The sequence below is a fragment of the Lepidochelys kempii genome, chromosome 13, assembly GCF_965140285.1.
Source record: "Lepidochelys kempii isolate rLepKem1 chromosome 13, rLepKem1.hap1, whole genome shotgun sequence".
NCBI classification, from domain to species: Eukaryota; Metazoa; Chordata; order Testudines; family Cheloniidae; genus Lepidochelys; species Lepidochelys kempii.
Window position 1 is genome coordinate 10,417,150 of NC_136392.1, and position 16,244 is coordinate 10,433,393.

Here is a 16,244-nt window from a genome sequence, read left to right on the forward strand (position 1 = left end):
TCCATTTTTATTTTATTCTTTCTTAGATAAGAAAAGGCCTTTCTAAAGATTCCAGAGATTCCTTCTGAATTTCATTCTCATTCTTTTCATTGTCATGTATTTCAGTGTACCACATTTCTTACAAGTGAATGTAGACCAACAACCTTGCCATACAAATCATGGACCATATTGTCCCATCCTTCTCTGCAGATGGAGGGAAAGAAAGCAGTCAAATCCTGGTGGGGGGAGCCTCGGTAGGAAACACTGCTGCTTTGGTGGCTCCCTCTCAACCTTGCAAAAGTCTCTCTGTAGGATTTGGGTTCCTTGAGTTGGGAAAGAGAAAGAATGGTACCACAGATGTTGCCTACATCACCTCTCCCATAAAGTAGCGGGCTTTCTGGGAACATAATAGTGCATTCTTTTTTAGGACATTAATAAACCTCACCCACCTCCATGATGTGGAACATCCCATAAGGGGAATTCTAGTACCAGTGGCTTCCAGAGGAATCACTGACTGCACTACAGCAGGAGAATTTGCTCCCAGGAAGCCAGAAGTTTCTGTGACCCAGAGCCATTGTGGGACTCCACATAGATGACCATGTGCCTCTGGATATCCTAAGATTTGCTGGTTTGAAGAACTTAACTCCCTGTTACTTGTGTGGATTAGCAAACTGCTCTTCCCTAACCTCCATCTTATGGAAGAATTCATAATAAACTCATCTGGTGCAAAGTTGAAATATTTTCCCCTATGTGGGAGTAACCTGAGTTGAGGACTATATAACCCTATGAACTTAATGTTTTATTTGTGATTCATATAGAAAAAGACAAGAAAGATTAGAAGATAGAACAAATGTATATTTTACATTAATTATTTGTGTTTTGTAGGGATTTACCAAGAAGCAAGCCACATCAGTTGCCAAAACATCAGTTCATATAATTTTTGATGAAAGTGGATCACAGGTACGTTACATAGTTCTGATTGGAAAATTATTTTAATCATGGGGATTTTCAGCCCCAAATCATGTGTCTTTTCAGGGGCCTTACACAGTTGAGAGAGGAGACAGGCTGTCATAAATGATGCATTTTGTTAGATGGATTTCTCTATTGGTTGTAGTCATCATGATCAAACCTAAAGACATTTAACATGGTATTTCTCTTATGTTGATGTTCTCCAATAGCCAGCAATTCTCTTGCTTATGAGCCAGTTTGGTTGTTACAAATCATGATAAGAACAGATGGGCTTTTAAGGCAGATAGTAAATGGTTGGAAGATAGATAAATAACTAACATAACCAACTTTTTTTATTTTGTTTTCTTAAATAGAAATCTTGTATTTATTTTTTCAAAAAGCTCCAGCAACATACAAATCATAAAGCTATTTAGACAAAATCTATGCAAAGAAAACTCACTGAGTAGCTATGATAACAATTAATATGATTCAGGAAACTTTATACATAACCATATTCAGGATAGCACTTAGACGTTTTCCTGAATAAGAATGCACTTAAGCACATGTTTAAGTGTTTTCCAGAATTGGAGCCACTAGTCTTCCACACTCCTTAAATTTCCCTCCAGTGGCAGCAATGATGGGAGTTATGCTATAGACGGGGCTCCAAGAAGCAGCTGGCATTTTAACAACTAGGTTGTCTAACACTTTTATAGCAGGTCTATTCAAATATGGTGGTACCACTCGCAGATCCCAGTGCATTATTTGTAGTAGCTGCTGCTACTATGAGTGGACCTACGTCACTGGGAAATTTTAGGAGGAACATTTAGAATAGACAAGGCCAAAATACACAGATGTAGTGAATCTGTGTGTGTGTGTGGGGGGGGGGGGGGGGCGGGGAGCTACAGAGGAAATCATTAAAACATTCTAAGTCAGGAACTTTGAAAGCAAACCAATCTGAGTAGAGTTTTTAGTGCCCCATTTCCTTCCTACAATTCATTCTGTATTTTTCCCCTCACCTTTTCGTGCCATGTTCCACATAAACCCCTACTCACCTTGCAAGCAGGAAGACAGTCATGAGAGAAGCTGCAGTGGTGGACCAGAGTTACGTACAAAAGATTGTAAGCAGTGATGAACCCAGCAGTATAATTTAGGGCCTGTTCTTGCAAACTCTCCCACTTGTCTAGTCATACTGCATGTGAAAAGTTTAACAGACGTTAACAGGGCTACTATTTAAGTAAGGTTTTGTGGAATTGTGCGCTTTTTATTTATTTTAAAATAATATATTAAAATGACATGTGATGTCATTTTTCCCAAAATACTGAGTAGGTTCTTGTACCGGAAAGTCAATTGTCACCTTGCTTGAAAGAAAAATCAGGAATGGAAGGGAAATCCAATAAGTCTGTAAAACAAAAACTTCCTGTACAACAAAGGAATCGGAATAAAAAAACTAACCAAGAGAACTGCAAAAATATTCAATCTAAGGTAAGTATGTTTATCAAAACAGAAATAGCATAAATAAAAATTAAATTAAATTCTCGGTTATAGAGTCATGATTAATATATTGTAGTTACACTGCAGTTCATAGACTTCAAGGTTAGACAAAACAGTCATGATCATCTAGTCTGACCTCCTGCACTTTGCAGGTCATAGAACCTCACCCACCCACTCCTGTAATAGACTCATAACCTCTGGGTGAGTTACTGAAAACCTCAAATCATGATTTAAAGGATTCAACTTAAAGAGAATCCACCATTTACTCAACTTTAAACCAGCAAGTGACCCATGCTGTAGAGGAAAGCAAAAAAACCCAAACCCCACAGTCTCTGTCAATCTGACCTGGGGGGAAATTCCTTCCCAACCGTAAATAAGACAGTCAGTTAGACCCTGAGCATGTTGGCAAGACCACCAGCTGGACACCTGGGAAGGAATTCACTGTAGTAACTCAGAACCCTCCCCATCTAGTGTCCAATCTCCAGGTGTTGGGGATATTTGCTACTAGCAGTTGCAAAATGGCCATGTGACTTAAAAACTTATCAATCTAAGTTTCGAAACCACTTAGGTTTTTTGCCCTCACAGCCTTTGAAGGCTGTTCCACAACTTCACTCCTCTGACAGTTAGAAACCTTCATCTAATTTCAAGCCTAAACTTGTTGATGCCAGTTTATATTCATTTGTTCTCATGCCAACATGGGCACTTAACTTAATACTAATTATCACTAGGCTATATAACTGAAGGTTAACTATCTTTCTGAATTTTTAGCTTTTTGGTTTAAAAATTAATAAAATATAAAATGTTATTTTTAAATAGGCCCCCTGCAACTCTGAGAAGGATCTTTAGAATGCTTTCTTAATTTTTTTTGTATATTTGGGTCTCCCGTGGTAGATGGAGGTCTAAGTATATTTTAACCCCTTGCTGGTCTGTTAAAAACCCTCAGTATTAACATTTCTCACTAGAGTCAGGTCTCTCTCTCTCACACACATACACTTGTGCACGCATACACCCACACACAGAATGCAGCTCTAGGTGAGGATGTGAGAAGTCTGTAAAGAGGCTCTGCATCCCTTGTGTACTCAGAGCACAACTCTGTGTGTATCTTCCTGTGCATAGGGGAAACTGTAAGCTAGGCCATGGGAGGAACAGAATCAGTGAATTTGTGAGTACATGGGTTCACTAGTCATTATTCCACACAGTGGTTCTGCAGCCTTAAAGTTACAAATATAGCAACTGAGTGGCTCTACTGCTGCATCACAGCCTACTTGATGGATTCTGACACCAGTGGAACTCCTTGTAGTCATCCAGTTACTTGTGGATGTGCTTGTGTTATGTATTGAGAAGAGGATTTGGCCCTTGCTGAATTACTTCAGAAAATCCCAACTGCTGTTCTCAGTTACAAATTACATGCTAATTAAAACTCATTATTTTATGTCACATTCTCTTAATATTTGAGAAGTAAAACTTTACACATTGCCATCAGCACAGGGTGCAAAAATTGAGTCACTGATAGTTAAAATATTGACTGACTTCAGAAATATAAAAAAAAACCCATGATGTCCTAAGCTGTGGTATTAAAATGTATTGTTTGCCTTTTTTTATGTATTTCAAGTTTACTACACCGATTAAAAGGAAAGTGTCTGAAGCATCAGTGATTGTCCCAGGTACCGGTGGATTGCCTCTGAGGAGTCCATTGGTATTTGTCAATACGTGTAAGTTGATATTTATGTTTAATGTTAAAAATAAGTTTAAAATAGTTTTTGTACTTTACTTGTAATTTAAACTAATTTCTTTACCTGAGGCATTATGTACTGGTATTTAACACTTCCTATAGAAAAACTTGCATTATGTTACCACAATCAGGCATGAACTATGATATGTTTGTGGAGATGGAAACAAGGCTAAAATGTTATTCATGGGATCTCCCCAGCAAATGCATAGTCCTTAAATTTCTATGCCATACTACTCAAAGCCCTGAAGAGATTCTGAAGTGAAAATTGTAAGGAACTCTTCCACCTTCATTGGCATATTAAGTATCATTTTCAGGAAACTCAAATATAAATAAGTGGCATTTCATAAATAATATTGGGCAGCATTCTCAGGAATCACAGTGTTTACAATATCTACAGCAATCACAGTGAAACTTCTGTTCTTCCCCATTTGTACACCAATCAACCAAACTTTACTCTTGTCTTCTTGACAAGGCACATGACCAGCTTTGTGAGAGTCATTCAGTAGCACCTTTTCCCTCGCACTTTTTGTTTGTCTCTTCAAGAACAATCTGACTATCTTGCTGACTGAGGAGGTGCGGGAGAACTGCAGGTCTGGGCAGAGGAAACCAGGTCTAGAACTGCTTACATTCTCTTCAGAAGAGAATCTCTGATAGAGGAGGAAGTGCAGGAGAACCTTTCCCCAGTCACTCCTGGCTCACCACCATCATCTTCTCACTGGCAAACCCACTTTAGCAGGCTCCCATCACTTGCTCCTTTCCCTTTACACAGAAGCTGCTTAGGAGAAAGGCCAGTAAGAGCTCAAATGTGACAGGAGAGGGTGACAGGAGAAATGAGAGGAGAGGGTGATTGAGGAACATTCATTGATGTAGCTTTCTCACAAAATCCCCTCAAATGCACAGTATCCTCATACTATGTATAACATACAAAGCTAAGTTAAAAGCATAATAAAGTTGCAAAGCCAAGCATTCTAAAGTTAGCAAATGCCAGAATTAAGGTTGCCTATGCTACCTTTAGTTGACTTCTCTGTGCATATGCATTATGATAAAGACTTTAATTTCATGATCACATACTCTTTTTCACAGGACTCATGCCTCTTTCAGTACACAGAATCCCTATCTTCTTATCCAGTAGTGTAGCTTCTGTAATTTCACTGGCATAATTTTTGATTTTCACTTGTGTGATATCAGAATAGGTTAAAATTGTTTAAAACTTTATTAAATGAATGTAGTGATGAAAAACAGCCTTTAAATGTTGTGATGCCATTGGGAAAAAGTAAAGTTAAAAAGTCTTTGGTTTGTTTTCAGCAACTCCCCGCAAGGCCCGCTTTAAACTGCCTTTGCAAATGATGAGCTCTTCTGAAAAAAATAACATTAACAGAATAACTGAGAGTGGAACAAAGAATTTAGATCTAGAGCATACTGGACCACATATATCTTCTATAGCTGACTCTCTTAAAAGGCGTAATGTTGCTGCAGAAAAAGTAATTAACATATTTATACTATCTGTTCTTCCTAATTCATACTTTAGCAAGCTTGTGTTTGTGATCTCATTGTGTTTGTAATCAATACTTCACTTTTTAGAAAAGAATAATCCATTTTCATCTTTTATTTTCTTCATAATACTTACTGATCTCATCAGGTTTTGTGCTGATACAAAAGTGGTCTTACAGATCTCTATTTTTTTCCCCTCTAAATCCTTTTTTTCCCTAAATCCTGCCTTATTTCAGATTCAAGCTTTCAGCTGGATAAAACTGAACAGGACTCCTACTGGCAAACAAGGATACCTATAAAATTATATTTGCAATTATATCTGTATTGGTCCCTGGATATTAGAGAGACAAGATGCGTGAGGGAATACCTCACCCACTTTCCATCTGTAAAATTATACTAAGATCTGCATTTTATCCCTCAAGGCTGACCATACCTACTCTCACCCTCTGGCAAACTTGCTTATTCCTTTCCCATCCTCATACACAATCTGTCAATTTTTTATCCATTGGAATCTCCAGTTCACTCAGCATAATAGTCCCTATATGCTATAGTGTTCAAGGGTTAATGAGCTTTTTTTGACTAATAGGATAGTTCTACGTTACTGACATTTAATACAGAAAACATTTACATGCATTAATTTTTAAATTGCAAAACAGACTTTTTTTGAAGTGATCACATTTTTACTGCAAAGTTTCAAGGACAATGCGAATCTAAAGAAATGGAGAAGATAAAGGTGTGGCCAATTTTAACCAGCCTCTACCTCTCCAGTGCTATCAAAACACAACAACCAAAGATTTTTAGTGCCAAATTTTTAGACAGTTTAATTGTCCGATTGTGTTTCTACTTTGTGAACACAATTACTACAGATGTTTGGGGAAATCAGATAGTTGCATGATCAAATGGATTAGGCTTGTTTCTATACACAATCCCTGAGTTTGAATGAGCATATTTTGTGCATGTAATTTAATTGTGCACCTAATTCTCTGGAAAACCATCTCTTGAACTGCTCAAATTTATTAAAATTCTATTGTCATTATGAAATATGTTAAGGAACAAACAATACCATCATCTACATCTGTGAAATGCCATTGTGTCCAAATTATGGTATTACTGACATTTCTGCAAACTGATGGCCTGACCCAAAGCCCGTTGAAGTCAATGGAAGTACTCCTGTTTACTTCATTGTGCTTCAGATCAGACCCTCAGACTAAAGGTTAATGGGGTTGCGCAGATGTCACTTGAGTATTTAACCTGAAGACACTGGTTTTGCACTGGTGTAGCTGAGGAAGAATCTCTCTTACTGGTGTGAGATGAAAAGATCTCAGTTTGACTGTCAGAACCATGTTGAGTTTGTAGGGTTTGGAGGTGGAAAAACATCTTTTTACTTCAATTTGAACAAATGTCATTAGAAATTACTGAGACACAATGAATATGTAAAAATGATATTTTGGGATTCCAAAACAATTTTTCAGGGTAGAACCACACTGTCTGAAAAACATTTTGTAAGAATCACAAAAATCGTTTTCCAAAATTTATTCTTTAATAGTAAAATTACTTCCTTACTTAACATTACTGACTTTTGCTTTTTAGGGTAGAGATGGCTCTCTACTGGACAATGTATTTTGCGAGACTCAGCAGAATACCAGCAAAACAAGAATCAGAAATGAGGCAAAACTATCTGAAAAGGTTTTGGGAGCCATTATTTTCTAACATTAAAAAAACCTTCTATTCTAAATGTATTTTTGTATGTAACAATGTATATCTCCACTCCAATATATTTTTTGTAACTTTTCAGCAGCATATGTCAGCTGAAAAAGTTTTGGAAATGATACAAAATGAGGCAGACAGTGAGACCAGCCAAAAAGAAACACTACGTGAGCACTTTTGCAAATTTTGACAATACTCTTTTAAAATCATTCTGTTTTCATATTTTTACAAAAGAAACTGAGAAAATTTAATGTTTAATATCAAATTTAATATGTTTCATTTAGATGAACTATTAGATATTGTTCCTGATTCTCAGCCAGTAGGCAGAAATGACAAACCTTTGTAAGTATTAGAAAACCACCCTAAATAACTGTTTGTTTTATCTTAAAAAAAACAACCTTTTGAAAGCTATATGTGCAAGTATTGCCAAAGACAGTGCTTCTGAGATTTTGATAATGATCTCCAGAAATCTTTCAGCCCTGCATTTCCATGATATTAATTTTAATTAACCAGCAGTGTTTTTATTTGTAAACCTGTTACATTTAGCAATAATGACCAAATTTCTGCAATTTAGTGTAAATAAAATAGGATTATTTTTGTAGATTGCCTGGTCTTTTGGAAAGTTCTGCTGATAAAAATAAAATCTGGAAAAAACAGGCATGCTCTGTACCTGAGAAGCTTATAACGAAGTGTGACAAGCAGAAGAGAAGTACATCATCAGGACATACATTCCAAAAAGGTTAAGTTTATGCCCTGTTACTAATAAGTATTTGTGAATGGCAAATTATATGTTTTATGTTCAAACTTTTTAATAAATTTTTATCTTAAAAAGATTTTATTTTCTTGTTTGCATTAGTTCCTGTTCTCAGTGAAAGAGCTGCCAAACAAAAAGCTTTCTATTCAATATTTGAAAGTACTTCTCCAAAACAACAAGCTCAGAGTAGAAAAATATCAAAGAAGCAACAAAAGGAAACCAAAAAACCAGAAGAAAACTGTGTAAGACACAGAGGACAAACGCTAAACAGTTCTAAGCATTTAGAACAGAAAATACTAAGTACAGAGGCAAAAGAAGTTCCCAGCACACCTGAAACATCTTTTAAATCAGTTTATCCAAGTAAAATGACTGAGAAATCTCTGGGATCTTCAACAAAATTAGTGTTGACCAGAAATTCTATGGAGGAAGTTGATGTTTCTTTTAGAAAAGGGACTACAAATCATAAAAAATCTGAGAAGGTGATAGATTTCCATCTTGGTTTCTCTGACTTAGCAATAAAGGGAATGGTGTAGTTTCAGTGTTCTTTCCACCATATTTTCAATATTTCAATATAGCCTCAATAGCATATTTTTAATTCTGCTTATTTCTAAATTTGTTCATCATTTAGTTTACACTAATGCAGAAGAATAAGGGGTCCACCATATTTTCAAATGTAACTCATTTTTATATATGTTTTTGTGCTGAAAATTTAAAATATTTATCTATTTTAATTTCAGGGGGTTCCTTTTGTTTAAAAATATGAACCAGTCCTTTGTTCTGGTGGCACTTGTGACTGTTACAATTTAAATCAAGATCCCTGATTAAATATCCCAATGCAAGCCCAACCGTATTTAAATATTGGGTCAGAGACAGGATTTTAAACTGTCCATTAAATGGAGCTGGTTTACTGATAAAAATGTCCAGATTGTTGCCACTTGCATCGAAAGCTGTGGTAATTTTGTGGGGAAATTTCTGTGAAGGCTTCCTTATGTTGTTCAAGTAGAGGGGTGTGATTTTCTTCCTGTGGAAAAGCTGCCCTCAAGCCTGGTGATCCTGAGGGATCCATGGGTGTCGAGTGCCAACTACATGGAGTCTTTGTACCCAAACTGCCGCTCTACCCTTTTATTGTACAAAGTTTACTGTCAGAGTTAACAGGTTATTTACAAAGTCTGTTGTTACAGAAAGCAAAATCTAAAGAAATGGCTGAAACAATAGAATCAATAATAAGTAAAATCAGTGACAGATATAAACAAAAGGATGATATCGAACATACAAGAAAAGCAGGAGAATTTTTAGCTAATAACAGGTATGGTATAAATTGTTTTCTTATAATAGTTTGAACAGCTTGATTGTGACTTACTTCCTTGTGCACTTGCAAAGAAGAAAGAGCACATAAAGCCCCTATGCAGCCTAGTTTGGTTTATCCAGATCATAAATCTGTGTGAGAAGGTGGAGGACAAGCTCAGCTAAGCCCAGTTTGTGAGTAAGGATTTTGAAGCAAGCCTCCCAGCCCAGGCTGATAGACTTGGGCTCGCTGTAGGGCTCTAAAAATAGCTGTATAGACAGAGCACGAGCTACAACTTTAAAGTGCTGCCTGTACTGCTATTTTTAGAGCACTAGCAGAGGAACTGTGATGCTCAAAGTTCCTTTAAAGGCTACAATAATTTGGTTGTATGTAAACTTAATCACATAATAAAGGTGTGATCTTTAGTGATGCTTAACACCTGCGTCTTTGATTGATTAGTGGGAGCAGTTGTTTCTCAGCACCTTTGAGAATCAGGTCATCAATCACAATTTAAATAATTTTTATATTTATCTAATTGTGAACAAATGCATCAATATATGTTGTAAAATTGGTTATGAAAATTATTTTGAAAAACGAAAACAGTAACACAAAATAACTTGAGTTTATGTTTGCAGCGTAACTCGTGATATTTGGCAGTTACGGGTTTGTAACTTAGTTCACTCTAACTACTATTTGTTTGCAGGCAGTTCCTGCCCAGCTCTCCCTGGAATTGGTTCTCTTCTGTTATGCAGAAATGGAGAATGCTAGGAGCTCCAACAATAGTGGAAGGAGTTTTGGGGGTTGGGATGTATAGTTATTGGTTCTGTGACGACACAGATTTTCAGTACTACCTATCCCACTATGTTAGGGGTGCAGATGTTGCTGCCTGGGGATGAAGGATTCTGAGACAGTTTTTTTGCCAGTTTAAATGGATGTAGCTCCCTGCTACTGTATCAGCTTACACTGGCAGAGAATTGGGCCCTTTGTTTCTAGTGCAGCAAACCTACACAAAGAACAGCGACTTAGGGTAAAAATTTTAAAAGAACCTAACACACTGAAATCAATGGGAGTCTGGCACCTAGCTGTGTCTGAAAATCCCTCTAGGCCCCTATGTATATCTAGGCACTTAAATACCTTTAAAAATCTGACACTTAAGCACCATGGAAATTTTACTTTTAGGCTCCTAAATCACTTAGTTTAAAAATTTTTTCCAAAGTATTGAGAGTCAATGGGACTATGACCCTTATGGTCTAATTCACTTTTGAAAATGAGACTGAGGCTTAAGTCGCTTAGGCTCTTTTTATAATTTTACCTTTTGAGCTTTGTGCAGTAATGAGAATTTGGGCCTATTGGGAAAAAAAATGAAGTTGTCTGGATTTGGCTTATAATTGTGCAGTTTTTTTGTAGACTAAGTTCTAAGTTACTAGAATTTTAAGACCTATTTTTACTATATAAAGTCATATGTTATCTTAGAATCTGTTATTGAAGAACTCTGTGATACATTATACAAGCAAATATTTTCTTATCTTGTTAAGGTTTTCATTTATATTAGTAATATATTGAACACATTTTTGGTATGCATTTGATGGTGTTTGATAAAAAATTTTTAGGTCACGTTTAAATAAGTCTGGTTTCAAAGTCAATAAGGTACGTTTACTGTTTTTTGGTTTTTTTAACATAGAAAATTGATATGATCAAATTACTGGTTGTAATTTTTTCCTTAGTGTGCTTTGATCTACCTTGTTTTGAAAAGGGGGTGATCAAAGCTCACTAAGGAATGATTAGTGTGACTAGTAGGGTCTTCATGGACAGTTAGTATGCAGCAGGCTTGTGCGGGGTAGATTCATACCCTTCTCGACATGAACTAAATGTTCATGTAGACAAGCCCTTACCATATAGCATATAACGGGATCATTTAATTTATGAGTGAAGTTCATTGTTCCATGATATGCATAGCAACATTATATAGCAGTTTAAAAGATACAGTTAAGAATACTTCATCCAGATCTAAATATATGAGAATAGGTAGGAACACACATTGCTCAAATGGAATTTGAGCATGGTACAGAAACCAACACTGTTATTTTTGGAATAAGTACCATGAGATTTTTAAGGGCCACAGATGATGAGGACTTGTATTTTACATCTCAAAATATTTCTCTTCCAGCAGCCCCTGACCCCTAATACCATATTTGAATATTGTAAGTTAAGTGAGGTTTAGATTCAAAAGCAACTAATTTATCACCCATGCTTCTGTTAAAGAACTTGCTGATGTATTGATGACTATAGATGACCATGTTTTGAATATTAGACCTGTGTAACTCTTCTTGTGAATATGTAGGGAAAAGTTCAGAATAGAAGCTGTAGAAACGTAAAAACTACAGCTGTGCTTAATATGACTACAGGACATATTGTGTAAGTATCTAGTAATTTTGTTTTAAAATGTTTTAATTATCCAATTATGTTAAGAATATTCCTTGATTCAAGAACTAAAACTTTATTTGTATCTGTTTTGACAGGGATGATGTCTACAATTTTAACTTAAGTGGATTTGATGAACCTACGATAAAGCTTGGAGTAAGATTCCAGTAGTCTACATTAATGTAAACTGGGAACCTTTTAGTTCGTGCCCACAGCATCCACATACAGGAGTTACGCATAGCACAGTGGTGTGCACTGCTGTTCACATCCTTGAAGTCCGAATTGTAGGGCAATATAGACAAGTCCTGAGAAAGACTCAACCCAAAATACCTAACAGCACAGTGGTTAGGGCACTCACATAGAAGGTGGAAGATATGGGTTCACGCCTTTGCTGCACATTAGGCAAATGTAGGAAATTGAATCTAGGTCTTCCACATCCCGGGTGAATGCTTTTTAAACAATGGGCTGAAAGTTATAAGGGGGAGCACCACCTCCTCCTCTCTATATATTTTATGGGTTTAGACATGCTCTAAGCCTTTTGAAAGGGAGAAGAGTGGAAATTCATGGAAACTAGTTCTCAGTTCCATGAAATCTGGCAGATCCATCCTCTAGCTTTTCCACTCTGCTACCAGCTCTGTCTTTAGCATAAACTATGATGTAGTAGCATACAAGCCACACATCTGAAACTTTTCTAAGTACAAATTGGAGAATATGGGCCAATTTATAACTCTTAAGAAAAAGCTTAAAATATGCATCTAAAAAGAGTAACATTATTTATGTGAAATCTGGGAAGTTTGTACTAAAATATTCAAAGAGAAGATGTGAAATATTCTCTAATGTGTAAAGTGATCATTGTAAATTATTGCAAACAAGAAATTTTGGCGTAAAAAAGGCTTAGTGTTACTCTTTGCATGAATAACTAATATATTTTATATATATCATGAAGATACATTTGCAATTATTTTTAATTTATTTGTACTTACATTTTAGGTCCAAGAATTACATGTTACCAACCTGAAAGCTACTACAAATCTCACAGAAAAAATGTAAGAATGTTACATTGTATTATACTAATGTAAAAAAAAACATTTTTTTCTTAAGGATGGTAATAATGAATAGTTTTGTTTGCATTCTCCAACATCCCCCTATGCCAATCAAGATAGCAGGTGCAAGTCCTTCTAAAGATATAAACAGGAAGAAAACACTCTTGTTGTCTCACTTTCCCTGTAAAGTGGGCTGGCGTAACTTCATCATTTATTTTCCTTTCTTCAGCAGGTAAAGGCAGCTCCAATGGCTTCCTCAGCTGCATTTCGTTGTTGTTTTTTGTTTTGTTTTACTGTTTTCCTTTTGGCAAATTTCTTCCTAATCCTTTCATTTTCATCAGATTACTAGTTTAGTGTTTGAAAGTGAACTGTGGTTTCCAAACTTGCCAAAAAGAGATCAAGTGCATGTGCCTCATAATTCCCCTCCCACACACTCACATACATACCAATAGCCGAAAGATGACAATAACCCCAGCAGATGTCTTCCGCTTTGGATGTATTTATTAATGTAAATATCTCTTTGTTTAAGGAATCCTGATGAAAGCAAAAGTATCCTCCAGAAAAAAGTAGATAATAAAGTAAGTTTCTTAAATTCAGGGAAACTGATATGAAAAAGACCAAAATTTCAATATGGAAAATAACCATTTTTTCCCCTTAAAATGATACAAAGAATTATAAAAAACTCTAAGCCATCTTTCCACTCACATGGTCCTTTATTTGAATGGAGGTGGAACTGCCCCTTGACGTAACTTAAAGCAGCCTGAAGTTACTGAATTTAATACTGTGAAAACTTTTGTAAGGATAGGCCTTTAGACTTGGGTTTTGTAGCTCAAATGCTTCTTATCTCTAGAAATCCCACATACTTTCAGGTAAAAACTGTATTATAAATCGAAACAAAAATAAATGACCTGTAAGCATTTTTGTTTGTTTGTTTTGTAGAATAAAACTAATAAAAACATGAAGCATCTCTTTAGTGACACTGACACAGAATGCAGAGGTGATGACAGCAAGACAGATATCAGTTGGCTACGAGAGTCTAACAGAAAACCTAAACCCCAACTAGTAGACTACAGCAGAACTAAAAATCTGAAGAAATCTAAAAGTATAGAAGCAAGTAAGAAACTAATTGTTGGACATTTAGGGACTGTGTTTCACTTGCCTGTAAATAGTTTTTAAATTATTTAATTATATTTGCCATGCATAACGTATGTTGTGTGCAGTGTGTCACAGTTAATGGTAACTGTCCCTTGAGGGCAACCACTCTAGGCTCCCAGCTCCTCAGCCGCCGCCTCTCCTCGGCAGAGACCAACAGTTTCTCCTTCCTGACCAAGGAATCTTTAAAGACTGCACATTCCCTGCCTTCGCTATGATATTACCAGCAGTCCAGACTGCCTAAAAGACCACCGTCTGCACTATGCTTTCTCTTCACAGTCTCTGCCCAGTGTATTGCCCATAGTTATAAGTTACCACACAGCTCTTTATAAGCAAGCACATTCGTTCATCAGGTGAAAGCATTACAGAAAAAACATACTAAAAACAATAAAAGAAATATACACATGCTCAAAAGTTTACTAGAGGTTACCCAACTCCAACATGGGGTTCTGGTAGGTGCCAGTCCTTAAAATCCACAACTGGGTTTTCCTGAGGTTACAAATACATAATTTGTCTCAGATTCAGAACCAGAACAATCATGAATAGTTCAGTCATTCCTTTGTACAGCTTGGGCTTTTGATGTTGGCCTTATGTAAAGGGATCAGCAGACAATGGCTCTCTCCTCAGGGTGTAGCTTCTAAAGGCTGTGTTTTTGCATAACTGGAAGTGGATAATTTGCATTCACCTCCCCTTAGATATCCTCCAAGAAAACCACTTAATATTTTTTGTTCAAGAAGTCCATTCTTGTAGGGTACCTTGTTTCAAATAATCCTTTGAACCCACAGGTCTCACATAGAATAGAATCATAGAATATCAGGGTTGGAAGGGACCTCAGGAGGTCATCTAGTCCAACCCCCTGCTCAAAGCAGGACCAACCCCCAACTAAATTATCCCAGCCAGGGCTTTGTCAAGCCTGACCTTAAAAACTTCTAAGGAAGGAGATTCCACCACCTCCCTAGGTAACCCATTCCAGTGTTTCACCACCCTCCTACTGAAAAAGTTTTTCCTAATATCCAACCTAAACCTCCCCCACTGCAACTTGAGACCATTACTCCTTGTTCTGTCATCCGCTACCACTGAGAACAGTCTAGATCCATCCTCTTTGGAACCCCCTTTCAGGCAGTTGAAAGCAGCTATCAAATCCCCCCTCATTCTTCTCTTCCGCAGACTAAACAATCCCAGTTCCCTCAGCCTTTCCTCATAAGTCATGTGTTCCAGTCCCCTAATCATTTTTGTTGCCCTCTGCTGGACGTTTTCCAATTTTTCCACATCCTTCTTGTAGTGTGGGGCCCAAAACTGGACACAGTACTCCAGATGAGGCCTCACTAATGTTGAATAGAGGGGATCGATCACGTCCCTCCATCTGCTGGCAATGCCCCTACTTATACATCCCAAAATGCTATTGGCCTTCTTGGCAACAAGGGCACAATGTTGACTCATATCCAGCTTCTCATCCACTATAACCCCTAGGTCCTTTTCTGCAGAACTGCTGCCTAGCCTTTCAGTCCCTAGTCTGTAGCGGTGCATGGGATTCTTCCATCCTAAATGCAGGACTCTGCACTTGTCCTTGTTGAACCTCATCCGATTTCTTTTGCCCAATCCTCTAATTTGTCTAGGGCCCTCTGTATCCTATCCCTACCCTCCAGCGTATCTACCTCTCCTCCCAGTTTAGTGTCATCTGCAAACTTGCTGAGGGTGCAATCCACACCATCCTCCAGATCATTAATGAAGATATTGAACAAAACCGGCCCGAGGACCGACCCTTGGGGCACTCCAATTGATACCAGCTGCCAACTAGACATGGAGCCATTGATCATTACCCGTTGAGCCTGACAATCTAGCCAGCTTTCTATCCATCTTGTCCATTCATCCAGCCCATACTTCTTTAACTTGCTGGCAAGAATACTGTGGGAGACCGTGTCAAAAGCTTTGCTAAAGTCCAGGAACAACATGTCCACTACTTTCCCCTCATCCACAGAGCTAGTTATCTTGTCATACAAGGCAATTAGATTAGTCAGGCATGACTTGCCCTTGATGAATCCATGCTGCCTGTTCTTGATCACTTTCCTCTCCTCTAAGTGCTTCAGAATTGATTCCTTGAGGACCTGCTCCATGATTTTTCCAGGGACTGAGGTGAGGCTGACTGGCCTGTAGTTCCCAGGATCCTCCTCCTTTCTTTTTTTAAAGATGGGCACTACATTAGCCTTTTTCCAGTCGTCCGGGACCTCCCCCGATCGCCAT

The 16,244-nt window shown here is 37.3% G+C and overlaps 1 protein-coding gene across 1 annotated transcript in view; it reads left to right on the plus strand.

Annotated features, from left to right (window-relative positions):
• Window positions 1–16,244, plus strand: part of SYCP2 (synaptonemal complex protein 2) — a 58,670-nt gene that overhangs the window by 20,320 nt on the left and 22,106 nt on the right. Inside the window, exons 15-28 of the mRNA XM_073309197.2 lie at window positions 865–939; window positions 2,254–2,409; window positions 4,031–4,130; window positions 5,456–5,631; window positions 7,232–7,327; window positions 7,437–7,515; window positions 7,633–7,690; window positions 7,951–8,087; window positions 8,205–8,581; window positions 9,284–9,408; window positions 11,907–11,964; window positions 12,799–12,854; window positions 13,381–13,429; window positions 13,791–13,965. Coding sequence (XP_073165298.2) covers window positions 865–939; window positions 2,254–2,409; window positions 4,031–4,130; window positions 5,456–5,631; window positions 7,232–7,327; window positions 7,437–7,515; window positions 7,633–7,690; window positions 7,951–8,087; window positions 8,205–8,581; window positions 9,284–9,408; window positions 11,907–11,964; window positions 12,799–12,854; window positions 13,381–13,429; window positions 13,791–13,965 — 1,717 coding nt within the window. The remainder of the gene's footprint in view (window positions 1–864; window positions 940–2,253; window positions 2,410–4,030; window positions 4,131–5,455; window positions 5,632–7,231; window positions 7,328–7,436; window positions 7,516–7,632; window positions 7,691–7,950; window positions 8,088–8,204; window positions 8,582–9,283; window positions 9,409–11,906; window positions 11,965–12,798; window positions 12,855–13,380; window positions 13,430–13,790; window positions 13,966–16,244) is intronic.